General features: G+C 30.1%; 1 protein-coding gene across 1 annotated transcript; it reads right to left on the bottom strand.

The window, feature by feature from the left end:
• Positions 1 to 1,627: 1,627 nt before the first annotated feature.
• Positions 1,628 to 22,954, bottom strand: LOC119616187 (putative uncharacterized protein DDB_G0286901; the record flags this gene model as incomplete). The annotated part of the gene is made up of 2 exons (XM_037972523.1): positions 1,628 to 1,885; positions 21,636 to 22,954. Coding segments are annotated over 2 exons (1,452 nt in total), but the record flags the coding sequence as incomplete, so codon positions are not given.
• Positions 22,955 to 22,958: the final 4 nt, after the last annotated feature.

Genomic DNA, 22,958 nt, shown 5'->3' with positions numbered 1-22,958 from the left:
GATAAAAGTAGTTGGGAAGTTTTGTTCCATCCGCCTTATAGTCCAGAACCTGCCCAGTCCGCCTATTAATTATTTCGATTGATGCAGATCGCTATTATAGCGAAATGCTTAAGTTTAGAACATGATATACGAAATTCTATCATGGGTCAGGGAAAACGGTCTGGGTGTCATACATGCCAAAACCGAACTGATTCTTTTCACTAGGAGGTACAAAATTCGAGAATTCAGACCTCCACGTTTGAATGGCATCATTCTGAATATCTTGGCTGAGAGTCGAATGAAGAAGGCACTATGTGCCTTCTATATATAAAAATATATAAATCATACATTGTACACTGGATGTACACCGCGGTCATAAGACCTACTTGAACCTACGGAGCTCTTGTTTGGTGGAGAGCGGTGGATACCAAGACTCATCCCTCTATTCTAAACAAGGTACAAAGATTAGCATCCCTTGCAATCACTGGCTGTATGAGTTCCACTCCTCAGGATAGTCCAGAGACGATGCTAAATATAACTCCCCTTGATATATACATCAAACGTATTTCTGCTAAATCTGCTCTACGACTTGAACAGTCGAACGGACTGAAACTTGATCGCATTGGTCATGGCACCATCCTACAAAAGATAGGCAGGTCAATCATGGGGCTGGAAACGGACTACATACTACCTACACTGAATTTTATATGTCATTCAAGACCAGAATACCGACAAAGGATGATTGGGCCACAAACACTGCCCTAAGGGATAAAGTTATAAATCTACACTGATGGTTCCAAGACAGAAAGGGGCACGGAGCACAGATTATTCTATCTTGGTTGAGCCCTTTTCCATGATCAGAGATGCGTTTTCCATGATCAGAGAGTAAACATAATCGGTTTTATTAGAAACAAGAACCGAGTACTCAACGAAATTAGGGAGGGAAACCATTCTCTCAACATAAGGGAATGGCAATTCTAAGGGTATCACGATGGGCCACAAGGCCTTCGAGTGAACTCGCTAACTAGCGAGCAAGCCAAGTAATCTAACCTAACCTGGTATCCGAAATTAGCTGGGTGTGAAAAAGATCATAGCTAACCATCGCCAATACTTTGAATAAATTTTGTGTTGTACAAAATGACACTGATCTTTGAATTCCCAAAAAAAATCGTAACGCGCAATCATTAAAATTGGATATTCGAAAAATTAACATGCGCGCGGCTGTACAGACTTGAAAGATACATTTTTCGACATAAATAACAATTCGTCTGATGACTGATGCAGTTCGCTCATATTCGATGGAAAACACTCATGCGTGAGCACTTCAAAAGATGGTATTTAATGTTGTCATTGTCTGAAATCAAGGAACGGTCCAAATTGTAAACATACACCAAACATTGTCAAATGTGAGCCTACTTAAAAGCTTATCATCTTATTATATGGTATGTACATATATATGCGATAGCAGCCACATCGATTACCTTGAATAGATTAAAACAATTAAAGGATGATCTTTTCACTATATCAACATTCTTCAGATCACTATGATAAAAATGGGCAGTCTCATCCATTAAATATAAACAATTAAACTACATTTTGTTAATTTATTTTAAATACGAGTATTTATTAACTTATTTATATTATGAGAATAATTAAACATAACTAAACATAAACTATTTATTTACATCATTAGTATTTACAAATACAATAAATATTTTAATTTACAAGAGATATCAGTCGTATGACTTCGAGAAAATAACGCTTCTACTGCTGTCACCACACATGGAGATATATTCTATAGGGACCATTGTCGGTATCCTCCTCATTTCGTTGATCAAAATTAGATTTACCTAAATAGCCCTCATCACACAAATGCATATCATTTGACTCGTTGTGACATCCTTTGCTGAAATTGAATAAAAGAACAAAATATTAGGGACATTAGATAAATTCAATATGAATAAAATTAAGGATATTGTAGATAATAAATAATCAAGACCAATAAGTTTTAAAAATAATTTATATTTGAGAAGGATGTTTTAAAAATATTTTTTGAAGGGAACGGAATCAATAAAACTTGCGTGATCACTACTCATTGTAATTGGGAATCCTCGTTTTTACAAAATTTCGGAAAAGGAGATAGTTCAGCATAGAACTAACCGATCCTAAAAGAGCAGAATATACTGATCACTATTCTGTTAGGGTATGAAGCTGCAAATTGTTTTATATGCAGTCACAAATAGGAGAAGTTACAATACAATTCCATCACTGTTCAGTATATTCAGTAACTAAATAATATCAAAAGTCTCATAGGTTAAGTGTTCAAGTACACTTCCAATCTAACCTCAACGTACAGCGTAAATTTTCTAAGTGTAATCGCATGAAATTGCGGAAAAAACAAAATAAAAACTACACAAACATTATGACAAAATATGGAATTTACTTTTTTTATAAATTTATTTTTGCACAGATAGAGAATTGTTTTTGATCTTGTTAAAATATAAAATTTAGTATAAATGATTACGTGTACAGATGAGTGATTATGTGCGTAAGCAAGTGTGAATGAATTTATATGGAATGGTCTATTTATTATTGCAATAGTGTTGGTAACTCTTTTAAGTGACTTTGAACTTGAAAACACGTATACGCTCTGTTATACAGCAGTGACAGGAACAACATCAGCACATAAAAGGTATTATTATGCGAAAACGTCAATGAACTCGAGAGGAACACAAACACAATATTCTAACGGTTTTAATGAGTATTTCTCTCTCTCTCTCTATCTATCTCTTTGGCAAAATATAATAAAAGGGAAATATTTATTAATTTTGTTTATTCTTCACTTATTTTTCAGGAAATATCACTTTGTTATCCATTGTTAAATTGCGCCAAAATTGGAACACAGTTGAATTTCAAATGTTATTTGATTTTTTTGTTAATTTCACAAGCACTTAAAGAAATTTCAACACATTTTTTGTATGTGTTCAGATATTTGTTTACATTTCTATTTTTATTGTTTTTTTTAGAACCCATTTTTCTTTGCTACTAAGTGTGTATTGTTATTTTTATCAGTTATAATTCCAAATCCAAATGTGCAATATATGATATTTAGGCACATGCTTATTTTTGTCATTTTGCACGAGTTCAGTTGTGTAACTTATAGTTGTGAGATATGTGTCCATATGTATAGTTACAAATACAATTGCATACATATGATTTTGAATATTTGTATGCACCCAGCTAGCATTTTTTGAAATTTTTGATCACATTCGAGTCATTTATGACTCTTCTGCACGATTATATGCTCATTTTCTGATCATAAATGATACATTCGTCGGGAGAAAATGGTACCCTACCCGCGACTCTTATAAACGAGTCTTTTATGAGCCCCACTTCTGATCAGTTCTGACTCATTTTTTAATATTTTTTGAGTCATTAATGAGCCGACTTACTGGTCGTTTTAGAGTTATTTTCGAACCATATTATAGTCATTTTTGAGTCTTTTCTGAGTAATTTTTATGTTTGTTACAGACAAATACAATACAACAGAAAACGCTTTTTGAACTTCCGACTGCACGAAATGTAACTACAAAATAAATTTGTAAACAATCAAATTGCGAAGACCTATTTGTAATTGCTGTACATTTTGTTATTGTTTTTGAAATAAATCAGATTTTAAACATTAATTGGAATTATTTAGATTTAGTTTACTGATTAGTCACCCAACTATCTTTCGTAGATGATCATTAAACATATAAAATTATTATAATTAAAGCATAATATAATTTCAATTTTCTTGACAGAAAATCGACTTTATAAAAATCACACAAATTGAAATACTTATACATTTAATTTTATAAACGAAATGAGAATTATATCAACTTATTTTAAGCCACACAAAATTTTTTGCCAACTCTTCTAAAAGAGTCTTTTCTGATCTTATTTTCTAATCAGTTTCGACTCATTTTTGAATCGTTATTGAGTCATTTTTAAGTGTAAGTGTTGCTATTGCCATTGCAAACATAAACAATTACATAAGAAACAATTTTTTATCTTCCAACTGCTCGAAATATGATCACAAAATAAGTGATCATATTTTAAACACCAGGATGATCAATTTATGATTGCTATACATTTTGTTATTGTTTTTCCAATAATCAGTTTTCAATCGTATATCGGGATAATTTTCGAATCATTTTTTAAGCGCTCAACTTATTAATTACGTTTAGGTCATCAAAAGGAGTCAAAAATGAGTCACTTTACTGATTAATCATCCAACAATCTTCCAAATGCTAGCTGGGCATTGTGTACTTGCAAATCTCTGTCATACAGTTATCAATGTCAGGGTACGGAGTACGTTATTACTGTTATTACAGTTCTTCAATAAATTTTATTTATTGTTTTATTATCCAACACTTAGGAGAACCCGATATTAGTACAGTGCATCGTGTTGATGTTAGGAAGTAGAATAGTGTTGATGTTCGATTTAAAATGATAAATATTGAATCCATCTGGGAAGACGTTTGCCGGGAGATTGTTTCTCAGACAGATGTTCGGGCGAAAAAAATCCCTTTAATGTGATGTGCGTTCGCTGTAATGGGCGAGAACTGCGTGAGATATAAGATTACCGATCGTAATACCCTTACAATCGATATAAGCAACCCAATGTGTTCCAATGAGTCGATAGAATTAGTAATTGTTTCTTCTACTATGAGGTTAAAAACTCTTCTTCAGCTCGGATATAGGTAGTGTAGGAGGCAGTGAAAAATCTTTTATAACGTCTCAAAACACCTAAACATTTTATGTTGTTTTCGCAATTACAAAGATGAGACTATTCCATCGGACTTCATTTTGTATTATATTCCCCAAAATCTTAAGGTTATCAGATGTATTAATGTTGACTCCACCCATCTATAGGTTTGTAAAACTGGAGGCTGTGAAATAGCTCGACCATATTAAATCAACCATATTCCGGTATGTGATGGAATTCGACCGATTTGAAAAGGTTTGATGAATTTCGACCTAGGTTTATTATTTTCTTGCAAAATACTACATCATGTAAATTAAAAAGAGAGATGGAGATAGAATGGAGCCCTGAGGGACACAGAATTCAAAGTGTAGTTATATTATATTCGTGAATAAAATCAGAAATAAAAAGATAATATTCGTTCCCAACTCCGAATTAGACTAAACCCAGTATCAATTAAAAATATTCCTATCTTAGACTTTTATTACGAATGTCTCAACCCGAAATATATTCCCAAAGTACGAAAGTATAGTTGGGCATGGTCGACCGTATACTTATGTACATATAACAAAACATTAATGTAGAATTTTATCTTATTTGAGATATATACTTATATGCATTCCCTGCACAAAATTGAGACTACTCCGCACTCATGTGTAAAGATGACTCCTCAAAGGACTAGCACTAGGACTCCATTTAAAATTGTGTAGCCAGGGTGAGGACCACATAATCCATCCGTGTGACACATCACAGTAATCCCAAAACTATTTCCTTGCTAAATTTATGAAAGTACATGATCCGCAACATGTTCCTATGTAATGCAGGCTTTGGACCATGGTGTTTTCAACAAAATAATGTTAATCCATGCTTGCATTACATAGGACTACTACTACTAAACGGATCATGTACTGCAATAATATTTACAAGTGGTTTTGTGATTATCTAAATTTATTATGTACTCTAACAAATTTTTAGGGGTTTTAGCAAAAACAAAAAACTGGGTTTCTGAAGGAGGCTTTATATGGGGCTATGATCAAATATAGGTCGATTGATTTGTCGCGTTTAAGACATTTATGAAACCGACATCGCTAAGTAAAGATATTTGAGCAAATCTATGCTAGAAATATTTAATATTAAGCGCTGGACCGAAGGAAAACTTTCTGAGCAAAACGAGTTATTGATACACTCGAGAGGAAAAAATCTTTCCGTTCAGACGGCAAACAAATAATAGTCGAAGGCGGTTTAAATTTAACATACGAATGGACACAACCTGCAAAATATATTATTTGGGGCTGTATGTACCGCGAAGACATTGCTCAGGATGGGAAGAAATGATGTCACGAATTATTTTACCTTGAGCCTTTGAATTCCAATATATCGATTTGATATATAATATGTTAGTGTGGTTTCTAACTCTTAGCTATATACAAAACTATTTGTTCTTTATACGACCTTTTAAACCCAATTAGCTACTGATTGTTTACCTTATTTTCGGTTGGATTAAAAACTTCAAAGAAATCTATATGTGTGTCACACGTGTCTACTTAATTTGAGATAAGTAATCATATCGATCATGCAAAATAGCAATTTTAAAATGATGCAAACATATTTTATTAATTTAAAATCTCACGCTCTTTCAATCTCTAATCGTTTGCCCATGTTTACTTTAAAAAACAAAAACCTTTCTTATTTTTAAAAATAAATATGTTATTCGTATATACTTTTCGTATGTTTCATGAAACATTCCATAATTGTATTATCGGCCCATGAACTTCAAAATTTAGTTTGTGATTGATTAACTACATTTCCCACATATTTAAAACGATACGATTTTTGCGTTATCAAAAATTAAATGGGAAACATAAGTTTTTACTCATTATTAGATGATAGATCGTCTCTGAGGCCGTATCAATTTAGCAACAAATTATGCCAAATTATTTTGCGGTGCTTATAAAGCGTAAAATATTAAGATTTGCAAAAAAAAATTTAAAGATTATATTCCTATTCGCAAAGCATGTGTGTTTCCCATAACGAATGTAGGGTATGGGAAAAAGCTATTGTTAAGTTAAAATGCGTGTAGTTTAAATCACTGTATAGGATATATTAGATATCAAAATGTCCCTACTACTTAATTTCAAACGATATTGACTGGCACCTAGTTTTAAGTCTTGCTATCTAACTTATGAAATAAAATCAACGAATCTGCTAATTCTCCCAACTAATAATTAAAAGAAAACAAACTGAAATTATTATTTCCACACGCTCACCCGGTGTTAAATTAAATAACAATTTAAATTACGACGTTGACAACAACACAAACAATTATTTATATGAATTTAAAATACGGGGCATTGGTATGGAAAGTGGCAAATAATGCTACAAATATACTAAAGTCAAATCGTTGCTGTAGTACGAATATGTTTAATGATTTTATGGTTTGTTTAAATTATTTACTTTTTTTCTGCAAATTAAGCATTTTGTACCGGCCGCACGGAACAAATTAAATGCGTTGGGTGTTTTTGTGAATTGATTGGTTTGCAGCCGGCTTTTTCAAAAATTTTCGGTTAGTGTTGAGCAGCGAAATTGTACTTTTTTGAAAGTACTTTTAAATGATCAAAAGATCGAAATAGTAGACTACAAACTTAAACATTCAGATTTATGATCAAAGATTTAATTATCAACTGCAGTCATTTTTAAAATAACTTGCAGAAATCTTTCACACATAATATTCGCTCTAGAATTGGGACTGGTGTTCACGAAATCATTCTGTTATCGTTGTTTAGAAATGAGTTATTTGCTATTAAGTTCTTTTCGGAAGTGGCCATTTTATGGGAGTTATGACCAATTACACTTCTGTGAATGATTTGTTAATATACAAAACACATTCCCGTTGAGTTTTGATCCCATTTTTGTTATTTAATAATGTGCATTTACCTGCTTTTCGGAGATGGGCCTTATATAATATATATTATATAGCTAGGGGCAATTATAGTTCGATCAGAAAAGTGTATGACCAATTATGGGCCGATTTCTATTGTCGTAATATTTCCTTGGGTTATTTCGGAATTTTGCTCATATCACTGTTATTTATGGACCGATTTTGCTGATTGTATGTAGATATCTTCACGAAAGAATGACTGATGAAATTATAGAAGATCTGTATCCCGCAGATATCAAAGGCATTCAGAAAATTAAATTTAACATACATACAGACAGACATATGTTAATCGACTTCGATATACATATATAAGGATCCAGTTTATATATTTATAGGGTCGGAAATAATCACATTCCCCCCAGGGCATGTTACCTTGATAATCTTCCACCATCTCGTTAGGATGGCAATCCGGGGGAAAGGACGTGTTACAAGTACCTTTAGGTTGCCGAATTTGCCGATTTGACCTGAGGTCGAACCTGAAAGCCATTAGATATGGTACTATGGAAAACGGTAGCAGAGTTTCGGACTTTCTTTTGTCCCAGTTCTTGGAGAGGTTTGACATATAGTTGATTTTTTTAAAGATTATTTAACTAGGCTAAAGAAAAATATAACTGAAGTCATGTTAGTCTTCAAAGCGATTATTAGCTTAACTTAGAAAAAGTACTATTTCTCAATTTTTGGTACATTTTGTAATTTATTATTAGCAATCCCTGATTCAATTGAACGCTCGCTGCTCATACAAACAAATGAAAATACAAAATAATATGAGTAGTACAGCACCCAGTAGTCGTTTTACGGTAGAAAATATAAAGCTCTTTTACTTCAAAACTAGCATAAATCATAATTCGCGTTTTTTTATAAAATATCCGTCAAAAGCTATTCAAATTATTTAATATATCTTCAAAGCTTTTTTCATATACATATATATTATTTTGTCCTAAGTATACATCGGTTTTTCAAATCGGTTTTTTCAAATCGCCCAAAAGGGGATATAGTTAAATAACGTAACGATATAGTTAAATAACGTAAAACATTTCAAGCCGTTTTTGGGGTTATGGCAGTTTTGAAATAAATGTGCTATAATAAGTTTTAATTTGGTTTAACAATACAAAAGAGTAGTGTATGTTGCCAATTCTACTATAGTTAGTGTTTGTCTGTTGACTGCTCAGTTTTTTTTATTTCTTTTTTTATTTGTATTTTTCGTATTATTTTGATTTGAAATATATGAATTCGTGAATCAAGTCACGTAGGCATAGAAATTCTGAAAGCATAGCAAAATTTCGTTGTTTGTTACCATTTCGCTACAACGATCTACTACTCTCTTTCTACACTATTGTAGATCGTCGTGGTACAACATTCATAATAATCGATTTCTACCATCACCGCCGACGATGAAGATAAATAAAGATTTGATCTGTTCGGAATCGACAAGCAAATCGATTATTTTATGCAAAACATATGAGTGAGAAAATTAGTTTAGCTATGATGATCAAGAAAATAAAGAGGAGAAAGAGGAAGAAAGAGGTAAACGAAAAAATATACGTTACTTATACAATTTTTAAAATATCGTATTCATTATTTTTTATAGCTTTTTTTATTATTTAATTTTACCATTTGCTTAACACATGAGTTGATTTTTGTTTTTCTATTTATTTATTTAATGATTAGATGGTTTTTGCTTTTATTTTGTTTTTTTATTGAGTTCAAAGTTTTAGAACAAGTGGAGCATTTAATGGAGGCAGGTATATTGTAAGCGAAGAGGCATTTCCATGACTCATCACTCAATTATTTGAAATTGTTTAGTAAACAATTTATTAATAACTGAAAATTGTTTGATATTAAATATTTCACTTTTTTATTGTTACGTAGTAAATAAGCTAAATACACATATTCGGTGACGTAAATTTTTTTTGTTTATCGATAAAATTTTAAAAGTAATATTTATGTAGCAGCTTTACCTCGATAAAACAATGAATTTGGATTAATTTTTTTGCAATGCCAAACATAAATAGGACATAATATTCCAGAGACTTGATGAAAGATATGTTAGAGATGATTTTAATAAAAGGTATGAATTGAAACTGGTGCTCTGTTGTATCAGATTTTGCGATAATTGGAAGACTAAAAATTCGACTTAAACATCTTATTTTGAATTAAACTACTTTTATATTGTAGGTGGTACCCTAACTGTTGGGTGCTTTCATAGAATAAGTACTTTAGCGAACTACTATCTGGACAGAAACAAATTACTTTTTAGCAGTATATACAGATTTCCAAAATGCTTACTATCAGGACCTTTGTCATTGCTATAAAACCATTGGAAATAAGTGGCTTATCACTCAGCCTTCAAAACACTTATTTGGTTCTCTTGATTGTTCGAAAGTATTAGACATAAGCAAAAGATAAAAAGATTGGTTTGTCATAGTATTACTGGATGTATAAGCTCAACAATCCAAGTCAGTCTGGCGACCATATTTTTCATAGCGGAATTCGTCAGTTATAACAAGGATCGATTGCCTAAGATCTACGCTAATTTCCAGGCTCTAAAATGATCATAATCTCCATCTGATTGCCTAAGATTTACGCCGTTTTCCAGGCTAAAATTGACGTCGTCAAAAACATCCGAAAATTAAATTTCATAATTCTCTGGACGCGGTAGTGATCAGCATGAAGAAGTACTTTTCAGTAATTTTAAACCGTTGATAAGTAGTCCAGTAGTCTAAACTATAGTCTAGTCTATAATATATTCTATGGTCTAATCTGGTCTATAGTCTAGTCTATAGTCTAGTCTATAGTCTAGTCTATAGTCTAGTCTATAGTCTAGTCTATAGTGTAGTCTATAGTCTAGTCTATAGTCTAGTCTATAGTCTAGTCTATAGTCTAGTCTATAGTCTAGTCTATAGTCTAGTCTATAGTCTAGTCTATAGTCTAGTCTATAGTCTAGTCTATAGTCTAGTCTATAGTCTAGTCTATAGTCTAGTCTATAGTCTAGTCTATAGTCTAGTCTATAGTCTAGTCTATAGTCTAGTCTATAGTCTAGTCTATAGCCAAGTCTATAGTCTAATCTATAGCCAAGTCTATAGTCTAGTCTATAGTCTAGTCTAGTCTATAGTCTACTCTATAGTCTAGTCTATAGTCTACTCTATAGTCTAGTCTATAGTCTAGTCTATAGTCTAGTCTATAGTCTAGTCTATAGTCTAGTCTATAGTCTAGTCTATAGTCTAGTCTATAGTCTAGTCTATAGTCTAGTCTATAGTCTAGTCTATAGTCTAGTCTATAGTCTAGTCTATAGTCTAGTCTATAGTCTAGTCTATAGTCTAGTCTATAGTCTAGTCTATAGTCTAGTCTATAGCCTAGTCTATAGTCTAGTCTATAGTCTAGTCTATAGTCTAGTCTATAGTCTAGTCTATAGTCTAGTATATAGTCTAGTCTATAGTCTACTCTATAGTCTAGTCTAAAGTCTAGTCTAAAGTCTAGTCTATAGTCTAGTCTATAGTCTAGTCTATAGTCTAGTCTATAGTCTAGTCTATAGTCTAGTCTAGTAGACTAGACTATAGACTAGACTATAGACTAGACTATAGACTAGACTATAGTCTAGTCTATAGTCAAGTCTATAGTCTAGTCTATAGTCTAGTCTATAGTCTACTCTATAGTCTAGTCTAAAGTCTAGTCTAAAGTCTAGTCTATAGTCTAGTCTATAGTCTAGTCTATAGTCTAGTCTATAGTCTAGTCTATAGTCTAGTCTAGTAGACTAGACTATAGACTAGACTATAGACTAGACTATAGACTAGACTATAGACTAGACTATAGACTAGACTATAGACTAGACTATAGACTAGACTATAGACTATAGACTAGACTATAGACTAGACTATAGACTAGACCATAGACTAGACCATAGACTAGACTATAGACTAGACTATAGACTAGACTATAGACTAGACTATAGACTAGTCTATAGTCTAGTCTATAGTCTAGTCTATAGTCTAGTCTATGGTCTAGTCTATAGTCTAGTCTATAGTCTAGTCTATAGTCTAGTCTATAGTCTAGTCTATAGTCTAGTAGACTAGACTATAGACTAGACTATAGACTAGACTATAGACTAGACTATAGACTAGACTATAGACTAGACTATAGACTAGACTATAGACTAGACTATAGACTATAGACTAGACTATAGACTAGACTATAGACTAGACCATAGACTAGACCATAGACTAGACTATAGACTAGACTATAGACTAGACTATAGACTAGACTATAGACTAGTCTATAGTCTAGTCTATAGTCTAGTCTATAGTCTAGTCTATAGTCTAGTCTATAGTCTAGTCTATAGTCTAGTCTATAGTCTAGTCTATAATCTAGTCTATGGTCTAGTCTATAGTCTAGTCTATAGTCTAGTCTATAGTCTAGTCTATAGTCTAGTCTATAGTCTAGTCTATAGTCTAGTCTATAGTCTAGTCTATAGTCTAGTCTATAGTCTAGTCTATAGTCTAGTCTATAGTCTAGTCTATAGTCTAGTCTATAGTCTAGTCTATAGTCTAGTCTATATTCTAGTCTATAGTCTAGTCTATAGTCTAGTCTATAGTCTAGTCTATAGTCTAGTCTATAGTCTAGTCCATATAGTCTATAGTCTAGTCTATAGTCTAGTCTATAGTCTAGTCTATAGTCTAGTCCATAGTATAGTCTATAGTCTATTTTATGGTGTAGTCTAGAATATCGTCTAGTCTATAGACTGGCTCAACTATTTGTCCATACGAATATAATCAAATTTGTTGGAAGTAATCGTTGGTTCTGTTGGAGACCACAGGATTCGCAAGATCGCTCAAATTATGGAGCGATAATTCTATAGTTATCACAATATACCTACCAATTGATCACTGAATGTTTGCCATTAATTGCGAGAGTGTAATAATCTAAGATGTCGTCGTTATAAAACTCTATGATGAGGTGCTAAGATTTAGACAATTAGAAATTTATCCGAGGCACCGATGAAGTCAAATATTTGGCGTTTCCCAAAAGACACCATTTTTTAAGGAATTAGGGAACTCTGTCTCACCTATATTCCTATTACATAAAATGTCACTATAAATCGATCCAGTCTCCTATTAAGGTTCTTAAAAAAGCACCCTATTATCAACCACTTTATATTCCAAGTAAATATTATTTTATAATAATAACCGATCAGATTTATATACGATATTCATAATAAAGCCAATTAGGATATAAATTTTGCTTATTTGTCTAATATTTCTTCGTAAGTGTAAGAGACAATGTTTTAAAACATTTTAATAACACTTCCAACAACTTTAGATAGCAACAAATATTTTTAGACAGCAATTAATTTGTGCACACTTTTATTTTCCCTTTAGAATTTAGTTCATTTCCCAATTCGTTGTTATTCTCGGCACAAACGTGAATCACATTATAAAAGATTAGATTTCCTGAAAATCCAAATAGTACTACGTGAATGTATGTATCTAGAGCAATTCAAAGTCAAAGTCTATTCCCACTATAAAGAACCGCTACCGCGTCGTCCTCTAACTCTTCACACTGTTCGACATGTGAAAATGAATTTAATTTTGTAAACAAATTAGATTTTGACGCAATAATTTACACTCAATTCTCTCTCACCTTCTCTGTTACATACTAATCAATACAATTGTGACGTTGCCTCCAGTATTTATAGCATTGTGTTGTTATTGTTTTTTATGGCTTTTTAATTATTGCTTATAAACAAATTGTCTTATTATTAATTTTTTTTTACAACAAGCTCTTGAAAATTTACGATTTTTTAGATTATTTTACAACCTGTAAGGGGTTCTATGTAACGATATTCATAAGAGAATTTTGGGAGTCGAATTTGGTTTTCGACATTGGGAAGGTCGACTTTCAGGTTTTAAAATAACAATCCCGTTAAAGTTATTGACTTTTTTGTTATAAATATTTTGTTAACTGTCTGTCGACTTTCGGTAAAACATATTAACTTTCTTCGTTTTGCAAGTTTGTCTAAAACTTGACTTTTCAAAAATTTAATAAAGTCGAAAACTACAAAGTAGTTTTCTAACTGTACCTTAGTTTTGGAGTACATTTTTCAGATATTTATAGGAATAATCATATTTGTACATCACTAAAAAACTCACTATTCACCTTTTACAGAAAAGTCTCACCAAACTTTAGATATTAGAGCATCAGAAACCCTAGAACTGCATAATATGAATACAGTTTATTGTATTTTTAATATTTTTGCAAATAAAAAAATATAATAACAACAACAGCTAAAACAAATATGATTTGATTCATATTTCAATTTAAATTATTATACTTTACATGCACTTTTTCCGCCATACGGTCGAATAAGTCTACGTGATCTGAGTCAAGACTACCTGCAAGAAATAAACTACTACTGGCTGTTTGTATATCACAATAGAATCAGCGGTATATTACGAGTACAAATATGTATTAAAAGTATTAAAATGAAATTCAAATTCAAAATATTGCAGTATTATTAAACCACATTGTGTCTTAATTATGTTTGACGTTTATTGCATTAAATATTGTGAAATTATTGAATAATTTTTGAATTTTTGAGTCGTCATGTGAAAAAAATTCAAATATTGCCACAAATGTCATGCAAAGTGTTGGAACTGCAGAAGTATTTTAGCTTAACAAGAAATGATATGTATTGTAGGATATATCAGAACTTTTTAATTTGAGAACTTTAAGGTATACAATTTAGACTATTGTAACGTTTTATATACATAAGGATGGGATATATAATGAAACCATCACACATTGAGAGAAAATACGGATGGAAAATTTGACAGTCGTATGGCTATCTTCAAAAAAGTGAAACAGCTGTTTCCATCTTACTTTGTTATCGTACTTTGTTATTGTAAACACAAAAAATATAAATCATACGACTTTTATTCTCTTTTTTGTCATACGGATGGAATTTCATTTTACTTTTTCATTAGACTTGTCGTACGTAAAGTGTGATCGTCTGAAGGGCCCCTAACCTGGGATGCTTAGCTTATACCGAAAGTAATAGCTAGTCTTTTTATCTGATTTTATTATTGAACGATCAGATAATTGAACCATAGTTTAGTCGTATTTAGGAATAATGATGACATTAATAGAATATCTTAGGTAAGGCTACAGATTTTTCTATATATGTAAACTGTTGAACAAATTCTGCGCGCTACAGTATAATTATTTCGGGGACAATCACAAAATTTTGCAAGATTTTCGAAATATGAACACAAAATGATGCTGATAATGATGATAATGGAATGTTATCGTGTAATTGCTGCAAATGAAAGTGCATAATATGTCAAAAATTGTGAGATGTTATTTAAGATAAACATTAATGATAATAAAATTTTAAATAGTAGGTAATCAGTGATTTCTGACATAAACAATGTTTGAAAGAATTAAAATAATTTTTAACAAATTTGTATGTCAGTATTTTTTACTATATGTTTGTATGTAGTCGTAAAATACATTAATTATATTTTTTTAAAACGTGTACGTCTTTAGTTATTCAGACAATTTATTTGTATTGGTCCTATGTGAATTTTTAGGTCAAAAAAATTTTTAAAATAGATTTTTATGACTTTCGTTTTTAAAGGCCATAAACAGATGTAGACAACTATTTAATCTAATAGACATATTGTGGTTATAAAAAAGTAATAATTATATTCATATTTAAAAGATTTTGCCATGTATTAGGGGGTGTGTTATAAATATGCCCGAGACTGTCATGCTGTTGTTTTTTATTACCGTTCCCTCGTTAGGCAAATTTAAGAGAACTGCAAATTGCAATTTTAACTTTTTCCATCATTTTCAGAAATTTATCTTCAATTTGTCAGGCATGGAAATCTGAAAATTTCAAATAGTATTAATTTTGAACAAAGTACTAAACAAATTTTCCGCTAGACTATAGACTAAATTATAGACTTGACTTTAGACTAGACTATAAGTAGACTTGAGTATAGACTATAGACTAGACAATAGACTAGACTATAGACTAGACTATAGACTAGACTATAGACTAGACTATAGACTAGACTATAGACTAGACTATAGACTAGACTATAGACTAGACTATAGACTAGACTACAGACTAGACTACAGGCTAGACTACAGGCTATGGTCCCACGACAAATTGTCCTTTCAACCCAATAAGGATCGAATTACGTACATACATACATAAGTATTTTATTTTAATGTTATTCAATTCGATTCGAAAACACTGAGAGAACATTATAATTGTCAGTGATAAATTACATTGAATTTTTCATATTTTTCCAAATAAAACTCAATTATTTTATAATTTTTTTATAATTTTTTTTTATTTATTCAGTCTTTAAATATTAATAATAAAAAATAGTTATTTTTGTAGAATATGTATACTAGTGTGTACGTATTAAATTTATCAAAATAAATAAATTTTTCTGGTTTTAAATTTAAACTAAATTTATGATTAGAATTAAAAGGAAAAAATAGGTTACAATATTATTCAATATTATTATTAGGTGGGTGGGTTATCTACACTCAGAGAAATTATTTAAACGATCTATGAACAAAGCTTCAAAATACTATTTTATAAGGATTATTTAAAAAATGTTTAATATTTAGCATATTTGAAACTAAGAACATAAACCATTTAGTTTAAAACAAAACAAAAAAACTTGCCATTTAGAGATAATTTATAATTAATTATAAATACTAAAAGCAAAACAGGAACATTATACACATGAAATAACTAAAATACAAAATGGTGTTTTAAAATAAAGTTAATAAATTTAAATTAAAACTAAAAAAAAATTATGTTACAGGTCTGTGAAATCCTTATGAGAAAAATGTTATAGTTAGATGTTATTATTAATATTAATTATGTATTAATTTTTGTGGTTTTTGTTTCAGAAAGGTAACCGTAGCATTAATATTTCTTTTTTTACACTTAGTAGAGTTATTTAGGCAAACATCAGCTTAATGTTTGAAGACTCCAAGCCATTATCCATAGTACTGCTATGAATTCCCATAGGCCCATAGGTAAGCTAAAATAATATATAGGATTTTTAGTTTTATTAAAGAGTTTTTCATAATTTATTTTAAATGTAACGGTTTATTGAAATAACAATTCAAATAAAAACCTTAGCCAGTACATTTTCGCAAAAGCTTGTTGCAAGTTTTGGTTTTTGAAGAGTTTATGGTTTTAGTTTTTTTTTTTTTGTTTAACCCATCATCCTTCAGCATGCGTTATTAAGTAAGTTTTTTTTTATTAACTAGAAACAAAAAATTTTAAATAAAACAAAAAAATAACAAATAAAACCAATCAAGCCAATATTAAACATGCAGTAAAATAATTTTTGTATTTAAATAATAATATATAAATAGGTTTTTTTATTAACATTTTTAACGACGATTGGAAGCTTTGTTATATAAAAGCTCATTAATACACATAAATACAACCCTGGGCGGCGAAATCAATAATTCGATTTGGATATTAATAGATACAAAAGTTTTTTCGTTCAAATCGAATTACGAAATAACCCACTGTACTCACTTGCTACCACGAAGTGTCGTTTTTACACATGCAAATCCTGCTTTCCGTTCAAGTTATTTTATAATGCTGAGTCATTTATATTAGGTCCGAAAAATTATTGGTTTTAAGATAGTCAAAAAACATAGAAGACTAGACTATGGACTAGACTAAAGATAATTCTATAGACTAGACCAAATACTAGACTATACTATAGGCCAGACTAGACTATACTATAGACCAGACTATAGACTAGACTTTAGACTAGACTATACTATAGATTAGAATACAGGCTAGACAATAGATAATAATATTGGCTAGATAATAGACAAGACTATATGCTATACTGTAGACTTGAATATAGACAAGACTATAGACAATACTATAGGCTAGACTATAGACTAGACTATAGACTAAGCCATAGACAAGCTATATACTAGACTATATACTAGACTATAGACTAGACTATATACAAGACCATAGACTAGACTATAGACTAGACTATATATAAGACCATAGACTAGACTATAGACTAGACTTTAAACTAGACTTTGGACTCGACTATAGACTAAAGTTTAGATTAGACTATGATTGTTGAAAAACTTTTTATAGAAAAAAAGCTTAAATATCACGAATTTCTCGAAAAATATTGTTTGTTACAAATAACTTGGAAAAAAACGTAAAAAAAACACAAATACTGGTGAAAATCTCCAAAAGTCCTATTAACCGCTAAAAAACATTTGCAACGTCGGCTTTGGCGGGGAAACGTGAAATTGGCAACAGTGATTGCCAAAATGCCGAAGTGTGAAAATAACAAACCTGACTATTTACTTGTTCGTATATTTGCACCAAAAACTGTGAACTGTGCTATCGACAAACTGTTTTATCTAACCTTTAAATTAAATCTACTTTCTCCTTCCTGCAAATCCATTTAAAAAAAGAAACAACTTTTTTTGTTATTTATTTTGTTGTGTATACATTTCTTAATAAATAATTCCTTGCAAAATTATTTATTAATAATTTTTTCTTTTATTCAGTTTTTTTTATAAGATTTTTTTTCTTAGAAGTTTTTTTTTTGTTGTCGGAAAATACAATTAAAATCAACTTTTATCTGATTTCAACATTTACATATATAGTAATAATCTTCTCTATAATTCTAATAATTTACATAAAAAAATAGGAAAATTGTGTTTTTGAGAATAGGTCGTTGGTTTGCTATATAAATTTTTAGCTTTTTTTTAAGATTTAAATTAAAATTCTTTAAAATTACATGAAATTAAATAAGTGTTTTTAAATTAATAACTTAGCATACACATTACAATTTATTTATAATTCTATAGTTTAATTTTTTTAATATTTGCATTGTTAGTTTTTTTTTAATAATGGATGTGTTTTTTATAAAAATTATTTAAGTAATAAATATTTCTGTAATTACACTGCTGGGGGGGAGTGAAAAAGAAAACTAAAAATGTGGAACAAATTTTAAAAAAATTGTATACAAGTTAATAAATTTTAAAAGAGCAACAGAAAAATTATGGAAAATTATAAACAATTGAAAAAAAGAAGAAATAAATTTAGTGTAATTCGTTTTCTTTGAAGGCCTTTACTGTTTAATATATTTATATCGTATTTTTTAATTTATTAGAAATTACTACTTATTGAGAGGCAGCGAGGTTTTTTTAATATATGTTTTTGTTTCTTATTAAAAAATAAAAACAAATCTATAGCATATTGTTTATATAAATGTTTTACATAATATTTACAATGAAATTTATGGCATATAGTTGTTTTACTATAATATATTTTTATTTTATTTTAATATTATTGCTTAGATTTCTTTAATTGTTAAAAAAAATACTTTGCAAGTAGTTTGAAAAGTGTGATGTTTGCGTAGAATAAAATGAAAAATTGAAGTTAATTAAAAAAAAGGAATTTTGGGTTTTGTAAAAGGAATATTTTGGGAATTTTGTTACGAGAGAGGGAAATTAGAAATTATTTGTAAATTGAAAATATTGAACACTTTTTTTGTAGAGATTTCGAGTTATGAATTCGAGTTTTGAATTTTGTTTTTCTCTAACGAAATCCTTAAAACGTTTTTAAATCAGTTATGGTTATACGAACCAAATTAAAAAATTTAAATCAAATATTTAAAAAAAAAAAAAATTGAATTCTTTAAATCGGAAAACATTTGTGAGATATTTATAAAATAAATATCATTGTATATATTTGTTAAATCTAAATTCTGGTCTATATTTCCTAAAAATATTTGCGGATCTTTAATTTTTAAATTTGTAATGTGTGTGCATTTTTATATTGATTAGATTTTGGTAAAAATTTTATTATCAAAATTCTTTTTTATTAACAATCAAAGTTTACTATTTTTTAGACTTTAAATTCTGATAGTAGATTCGATAACACGTCATTTTGACTATAACTTCAGCATATACAAGTTTATAACCAAATTTTTGTCTGTTTTGATAATACTGTTCGAATAATAATAACACAGGCCAACAAAATTTGAAAGTTAAAACTCACCGATTAAGTTAAACTTTTCTAAAGGATTGAACTGCACTCTGGTTGTTTCAAGCTTTAGGTTAAGATATCTCGAAAAGGGAAGAAGTTATAACAAAAGTTAAAACTTAATATTAAAGTTGACTGTTTAGACTTTATGAATAAAAGTATCCACGCCTTGTTATAACTTCTCAAATATTCCCAAAAATTGGACTCCTTTGGACTATAGTATATGATATTTCGAAAACCTAACACGGAATCTTTAGAAAAAGCATATTTAAGTCTGTGGTTTAAAAAATTTTGTTGGGCTGTGTAATTATTGCAGCATGTTACTAAACAGTCTGTTAAGTTAAAAACGTTATTCAAAAATATGTTGAATTTTTTTTGCTGTTAAAAAGGGGCAACATTTTTCCCGAAAAAATTCAACTTTTTTCCAACACTTTATAAAATTTTGTTTACAATTTATCAGATTTCTTTTTTACGCTGAATATTGTCCAAAAATAATAACACTTTTAAAGCCACACATAAACACACACAGAAAATGTTGCCACCCGTTAAAAAACTTAAATATTTCTTTGTTAAATACACGTTGCAAACTTCACGCTTTATAGTACTTCGTTTTACAGCGTTCGTTGCTTATTTGTGGTAACAACGTTTTGGTTATTTAAAATACCATTTAAATGAAATTATTTTAAATTTAAAAAACGATAAATAATTATAGATAAATAAAAGCCATAATGATTTTGAATTGATTAATTTTGCGACCAATGTTGGATGGTACCATTTGACTGATTTATAATGAAACGCCTTAAGGATCGTTTGATAGTTTGTATGGATAACAGGAATATATGTGAGGTTATGTAAGGATATTTTTAAGGTTAGGTGGTCGAAATGTAGAGCAAAATGTAAATTTTAGTTAAATATGTTTGTATGTATTTAAGTGTGGTTGTATGTGGGTGGATGGGGGTGTAATGTATGCAATATGTTTGAAAAATGTAAATTTTTTGTTGTATGAAAATCTTGCAAAATTTACATGTAATTCTTTAATGATAAATATGTATGTATATATATAAATATTTATATAGTAAGTATGTATATTTAAATTAATATAAAACATTAAAATGTTATATGACTTTTTACAAATAGTATAAATATGTATGTGTGTTGAGTTGTCGTTTTATTATTAAAATTTTTTTTTTTTTGTTCTTCTCATCATTTAAATATTAAATGCCTTATTAAACAATTAATTGTTGGATTAATTACTATTGTTTGTTGTATTTTCATTCTATTGTTTGTTCATTTTGAATTTAAACTTTGTACATTGCGTTTTTTTCATAAAATTTTTCTATAAAACTTTCTTAAAAACAAAAACAAATATTGTATGTTTCTCTATAACAATATTTGCAACAAATATACACTTTAACATTTAAATTTATTTATAATTTGTTGTTGTTTTTCTGCTTAATCAACCCAAAAAATGCATTAAATATGTTTGAAAGAAAAAAAAATTAAACAATTACTACCAAATTTTAAAAAAAAAATTACTAAAAATTTTGAAAATATTAATTAAAAAATTAACAAAATGTTACAAATTAAAAAAAAAAAAACAAGTCAAAAGTTAAAGCCAAAATTCATACAAAAAAAAAAAAAAAAAAAAATTATAGTTTTTGAAAAGAAAATTATAAATAATTTCAAACTGCCTTGATGTAAGGTTTTTTTAAATAAATAAATTACATTCAAATATATTAGATTAGACAAGTTAAATAATAATAAAAATAGTAATAAAAAAATAACTAAATAATATGAGGAAATTTTTGTTTTTGTTTTTTTTTTTTCGTTAAATACAAGTAATGTAATAAAAATATTTATAATAATAATAATAAGAATAAGTAGTAGTACAAGTCAAAACTCACAAATCTAGCTGGTCATAATACAGGAAATCGTCTGCTCCCGCCGTTAGAGGCGTGTGTGATGACTCAGCAGCCGCATAGGGAATATGGCTACTGCTGGCCACAGCATATGAATCGTCTTCATAGCTGGCATCTTCGTTCATTTCGTCGTTAGTCTCCATATCGTTATCATCGTCTTCTGGATCTTCGGCGGCCGAAGTATCTTCCGATGATTGTTCCATGTATTCTTCCATGGAATTGGAGTATCTTACATTGCGTTGTTCTCTGTCGCCACGATCGCTGGTGGTTTCGGCATGCGGATCGTAGTTCTCGAACAGTGTGGTGCTGGGCATCAACGATGTGGTTTCCCAGAATTTTGGCTTTAGCGTTGATGTGGAAGTGGCGGCGGTTTTTTCAGTTGGACTGCCAGAGGCTTTTTTGTTGTTTTTCTTATTGTTGTTGTTGTTGGGGTTGTTAACACCACCTCTTTTGGAATTCTTTTGTTTTTTCTTTGAACCGCCATTATTATTGTTACCATTGTTTTGGTTATTTTTAGCTGCTTGTCTTCCGGCCCCGCCGCCACCACCACCTCCTCGATTCATATTTAGTTTTTTGCCACGGCGATTATTGGGTCCTAAACCATCGGTACCCAAACCGTTTTTACCCTGTCCTCTTTTATTATTGCCCTGCTGTTTGTTTTTAGGGCCACCCTTTTTGGTGCACATGGGAGGCAGCACTATATCAGGGACCCCTGCTTGCTGCTGTTGCAGTAGCAAATCTCGACATTTTTGCTGTCTTATGGGTCCCAGCTGATTGCCACGCCTCGTTATGGATGTGGGGCGATTTAGCGGTGTCGTGCAATTGTGCTGCTCTTCGTTTTCGAAACGCCGGCATTTTCGTTTCTTCCCCGCTTTCTTGCCGCCTCTGTGACTACCGGTTTGAGGTGCTGTACTATTGCTAATACTACTTGTTATTAAACTGTCACTGTGGTGGCTATTGCTACTTGTATGTTTACTATTACTATTGCTATTACTAATATGGCCATTATTTTGACTAATGCTAATACTACTCGGGCTACTACTACTACTATCTCTATTTGTTTCTGATCTGCTATTGCTACTACTACTACTTCGACTATTGGAACTTAAATTATTTTTATCATTGGCAACAGGAACGTTGTTCAAAACTTGGCCATTATTATTAGTAAGCTGGTTTTGATGTTGTTGTTGTTGATTATGATTAACTAAACTATTTTCTTTATCTAAATTTCTACTTAAAGTATTTTTACTATTACTATTATTATTACTATTGTTTGGATTGCACTTGGGACGTGCTTTAAAGTTTTTA

This window comes from Lucilia sericata, unplaced genomic scaffold (assembly GCF_015586225.1).
Source record: "Lucilia sericata isolate MDLA Ls3-8-SP2 unplaced genomic scaffold, ASM1558622v1 Contig000061F_arrow, whole genome shotgun sequence".
Taxonomy (NCBI): domain Eukaryota; kingdom Metazoa; phylum Arthropoda; class Insecta; order Diptera; family Calliphoridae; genus Lucilia; species Lucilia sericata.
This window is presented reverse-complemented; position numbering and strand designations above follow the sequence as displayed.